Source organism: Montipora capricornis, chromosome 3 (genome assembly GCF_036669925.1).
Source record: "Montipora capricornis isolate CH-2021 chromosome 3, ASM3666992v2, whole genome shotgun sequence".
NCBI classification, from domain to species: Eukaryota; Metazoa; Cnidaria; class Anthozoa; order Scleractinia; family Acroporidae; genus Montipora; species Montipora capricornis.
This window is the reverse complement of record NC_090885.1, coordinates 20,174,326-20,179,325: the sequence shown is the minus strand read 5'-3', so window position 1 is coordinate 20,179,325 and position 5,000 is coordinate 20,174,326. Positions and strand designations below refer to the sequence as shown.

At 39.3% G+C, this 5,000-nt stretch overlaps 1 protein-coding gene across 1 annotated transcript in view; it reads right to left on the bottom strand.

Annotated features, from left to right (window-relative positions):
• The window catches only part of LOC138040876 (uncharacterized), a 12,344-nt gene that overhangs the window by 4,392 nt on the left and 2,952 nt on the right, over window positions 1–5,000 (bottom strand). The window contains exons 3-5 of the mRNA XM_068886581.1: window positions 3,569–3,670; window positions 2,994–3,090; window positions 1,430–1,497 (exon numbers count right to left, since the gene is read on the bottom strand). Of these exons, the coding sequence (XP_068742682.1) occupies window positions 1,430–1,497; window positions 2,994–3,090; window positions 3,569–3,670 (267 nt within the window). The remainder of the gene's footprint in view (window positions 1–1,429; window positions 1,498–2,993; window positions 3,091–3,568; window positions 3,671–5,000) is intronic.

The window sequence follows — 5,000 nt, the reverse complement described above, 5'->3', positions numbered from 1 at the left end:
CTCACCTTGCCATATCCAAACAAACCAAGTTCCTCCTCCTCCACACAATCATACAAACTGATCAAACCTGTCCCGCCATCCTTCCTCTACACGAACAACCTCACTACACTCCTCTTCTTGTGAAATTCCCCAAACACCGTCAACCTCTTCCTCAACTTCACATCCATCGCCGTCAGTCCCTTGTCATTCCAATCCAAAATGCCCGCACTTTACCACACCACATCTATAGCCCATGCGTTTCTCGCCCTCATCAAATTCCCACCGTACAACTTCGACCTCGCCACCAGTTTCATCCTCCAATCCTACCCAAGCGTGTACCCAATGTTCTCCCTTTTCAACAGCATGGTGAGAGGGATCGTCGTAGGAACAAACTACAGTGGAGGCAAGTAGTCCCCATAGAATAGTCCCCGTTTGATCTCCACTTCACCCAACTGTTCCCCATTTGAGATCAACACAGTTTTTCAATTCCTCATACTACCACACATCAAACCCTTCAGGTTGTGAGCTACCTGCACTCTTTCCAACATTTCAACAATCCACGACTACGGCCTCATTAAATCAGAGGCCTCCCGATAATCTATCCACCCCATCGCCAAACACCTTTTCTTGACCCGAGCCTCCCTGAACACCGCCTTGTCTACCAACAAGTGATCCTTCGTAACCTGTGGCCTCTTCCTACACTTCTTGCGGAAACAGCCTATTACCCTGCAAATGTCCATACAGCTTCTCCGCCCTGATCACAGTGAGTAGCTTCTTCATCAACGGCAAACATGCAATGGGCCTTATGCGCGATGACGTCTGACTAGCTAATTTCACCACCAAGCCTTTCTTCTTCCCCATCAGCCCCAACCTGTCCGCAACTACATACGACCCAGTACACTCCTCCACCTCCAGCAACCTCGAAATCTACCTCACTCTAAGACTCGGCTCCTTCACCCACCCCCTTACGACTCTGTAACAGCAACATCAGTACCAGATTCACATCCCTCCTCACTTTCTGCATCAAAACCCATCAACCCTTCCTCATTGTCACGTTCTTCAAACAACTCATTCCACTCGGCTTCCCTGATCACCATCTTGTCCTGATTTGCACCAACCTCCTTTCCAATCTCATCTCTTACCATCTTCTCAATCTCACCCCTCTCCATCTTTGTCAAAAGATTATTCAGCTCGAAGCACTTCAACTTTGAGATCACCTTCCATTCTTACCTTAGCTTGATTGTCCTTAGCTCAGCCCTTTACTGGAAATACCCACGCTGTGCTCTCTACGCCTTTATAACGCATTGTACGTATATTGTTTACAAGTAGTTTTCATTTAAATGTACCAAAAATGCTGTGAACTCCATGAATAAGTAAAAAGAATATTGAAAGTAAGTCTACTATTTGTGTGGAGTTTTTAATATGAGCTGGACAGTCCCCATGTACTTACACTGTGATCAAGTTCTTCAGCTTTTCCAACAAGGACATCTATCTTCTCACCTCGTTCAAGAACTTTTTCTATCAAATAAAGTCAGCAATCAATAATCAACAACCATGATCGAATCTGACACAATAAAACAAATTTTGGCTGATATAATTACATGTAATTTCTGATAATTTCTGGTGAAATAATTTCTTGCTCCTATTAAAAAGACTTTTCAATGGCCCCAAGCAAGTAGGGATGGCACACAAAATTAACAAAAAAACAAAGAAACTGGGTTTAAGGCAGGTTTTAATAGGGTCAAGCCACACCTGTCTGAAAGGGATCCACAATATATAAGCCAAACAACAGGAACTCAGATGTTTTTTTGTTAAGTAATGGTTGGAGCATCAAACATAATATATCAAACACCAGAAGGAGTGTTTCATCGGATATCCAAACACCAAGAAGCGAGTTGAAAAACGAGGCCAAAGGCCAAGTTTTTTAAGCGATTTCCAGGTGGTTGGATATCTGATGAAAACACTCTTTCGAGTGTTTGATATTGCTTCTCAAAGGAATCAGTATTTTAAGAGATATTTGGGATCAAAGTTGGCGAAATTTTATGCTAATTAAGACCACATATCCAAATTTCCTTCACAGTGGTGATTTCTTTTGTTTTTGGCTTATGAATTATTAATGAGTTTGAGAAGGGCACTTCAAAAGCGGTCCATAAATTTTAAAGTCAATACCCCGGTAATTAAACTATCAGTCAAGTATATCACACTTTGCAAAAAAAAAAAATGAAAGTACATTATTATTGCAAAACATGTTTCAAGGACATAGAATGATGTTTATAATGAGCACTGGTGTAGGTCCACTACACAACAAAATGTTTCCCATTTGGCTACAAGAAATTTCATATTAACAAATGTGACAGCTTGTCAAAGCCTTTCAGGGTTACCGTACAAAGTGAATTAAGACTGCATGGTCAAGAACTAAGATAAACAGCAAAACATGCTAGCATAGACAAGGTTTATGGTAAATATCACAAGAGAGAAATATTATTGACTCTCTTGACAAAAAAAGTAAAAAAAGAATGGGTGCCACTGACGGCAAGGCGACTATAGCGAGCCACAGTGCACTGGTGGCTCAGTTGGTTGAGCATCTGGCTTCCATACAGGTGGTTGCCAGTCCAACTCCAGCCTGACCAACTCTTAGGGTCTTAAAACAACTGAGGATAAAGTGCTGCCTTTGTAATTACACCTGCATATGGATAGACTTTCGAGTCTTCTCAGATATGGACTATAATAAACCATAGACCCCATCTCACAAATATCTTGTATGTTCGTAAGTTCCCTGTAGGACGCTAAAGAACCAACACCCTATTCAAGAATATTAGGGAATGAAGTTCCCAGTGTTGCGGCTGTCCTTTGTGAGGGTATGGGTGGGTGGGTATAGCAGGTCTACATCCGCTAAATACCAGTAGCTGTCAAAATGTCAATCTGCTCAAACAAATAAATACAAACAACCAAACAAACAGTACCATCACACCAACACATGAAGGAAACGCGGCATATTTCCTGTCAATCATTACCTATATTTTGAGTCATGACATCTTTTACTTCATTTACTTCACGGCGCACCTTCGAAATCTGATCAGTCTCGTCATGAGATGGATCTGAAAACAAAGTCTACAAAGGAAATTAAAACTTTCAGTCTAACTTTACATTAGCAGGACTTTTTGATAATCCAGACTTATACCTATAGTCCCTTTTTCTTCAGTACCATAATGTTTAAGTATAGTAATCTGTGGAAACAATTTTTCTTTAAGTAAAATGTTGAGAGGTGCAAACTGAACTTTTGCAGCTAACAGCAGAATGACAAACTATAACACGCGAGCATGCTATTCTTTTTGCTACCAGTTCACTTTTCACATGCACTTGAATTCAAATATTTTGCTCGGCAAAACGTTGGATCACCACGAAAATCTACCCCAAACTCAATGAGTCTGGATAGTCCAGGTTGGCTTTAAACCTGTTTCAAAATTATTGAAGTCTTCTACAAAATATAACATATATATGGACAACAAAGACAGTGCAGTCCACAGAAAACAGATAAGTATTACTTAAACTGTTAACATTAAATTATTTTTTTAAATTAGTATCTTACCATCTGACTAGAAAGTACTTGTCCAAAGTCTCTTCTGAACTCATATGCATAAGCTGTTAGTGCTCTTTGTTTTAGTGAGCTGTTCACAAAACGTTGCCTGATCTATGTGTTAAGTTGACACAAAAGAAGCAAAATTGATGAAATTGATGAATGCTCTTAGACTGAATACTCAGGTCAAGAGACAACCTTACTACTGACTCAGCCTTGCAATTTTTGCATGCGACTCATAGACACATGCAGCTTTCATAAAATACTGTAATATAAGGGAGTGCTTTTGCACTTTTTTTGCACTTTTGTATGAACTATTTTCAGTTGGTGATTATTTTCTTAACCCTTTGACGTCCAAACTGGCCTAAACTGGCTGGACTTAGTATTTTACTCTGTCTAACGCCAGATGATTTTACTCGTCAATGGGGAACCCCTGGGAGTCAATGGGTTAAGACTATGTAATTTCACAGTCAGACAATAATTATTTAAGGATCTTTGCACCAAAATCTTCCTAAAGTGAAATTTTCTTCATTTCTCGCCTAGAGTTAGGCCATACAGTACTTACTCCAAAAATGAAAAAAAAAGTAGGGGGTCACCAACTCTGTTTCAGAGAAAATGGCCTTAATTTCGATAAATCGGTCATAATAATGAGATGTAGCCTCTCATCTGCTCATCCATCGAAATCATAAATATAAACTGTTAAAGTGAAGGTTTCTGTGCATAGGTCTTTACTGCTAGGGATGTTGTAAACAGTAGAGTTCATCCTCAACGAGCGTTTTCGTAAGCTCTACCTGTTGCAACCACTTCCAGAATTCGACGGCAGGAGAAAAGAAAATAATAAAAAAAAAAGATAACTCCTTACAGCGGTAGTTTTATCATTTTATCATATTTTGTAGATAGTAAGTAAAGTAAGTGATTCGTGATTAAAAAAATAGGGGTCAACAACGCAGACGCCATCTTCATTTGGTTAGAGTTTTGTATAATATCTCTCCATTGCTGTCATGCTCATCTTTTGGAGTGTGGTTTTTGTGAAATTTGATCGCTGGCTGTTTCCTTGCAGGTCCGCACTATTCAAGCTGGGCATGACCAGGACGAAAATACAATTCTGCTTTATTTTCACAAAAGTAACAGAAAAGAACTTCAAAAACATGCATTCATTTTGAACTTAAGTTCATAGGGTAATAAAAACATTTGAAAAAAACAGCCCCATTAAATTTACACAACAATTTGTCTTAGAGTTTTCCAAACTTTCAGCCACTACTCGATCAGCTACGTTTTCCAGAGCTTTTCCACCCTCCTGTTCACTTCTCGTTAACGTTCCATTATGATTCGAAAATAAATATGCCATTCTTTTGCCGGCCTGGAATTTTTTCCCCGGCATTTTTGTCACCATGTTATTTTCAATAATGCTTGAAAAATATTTATGAAAGTCAAGTAGACTTGT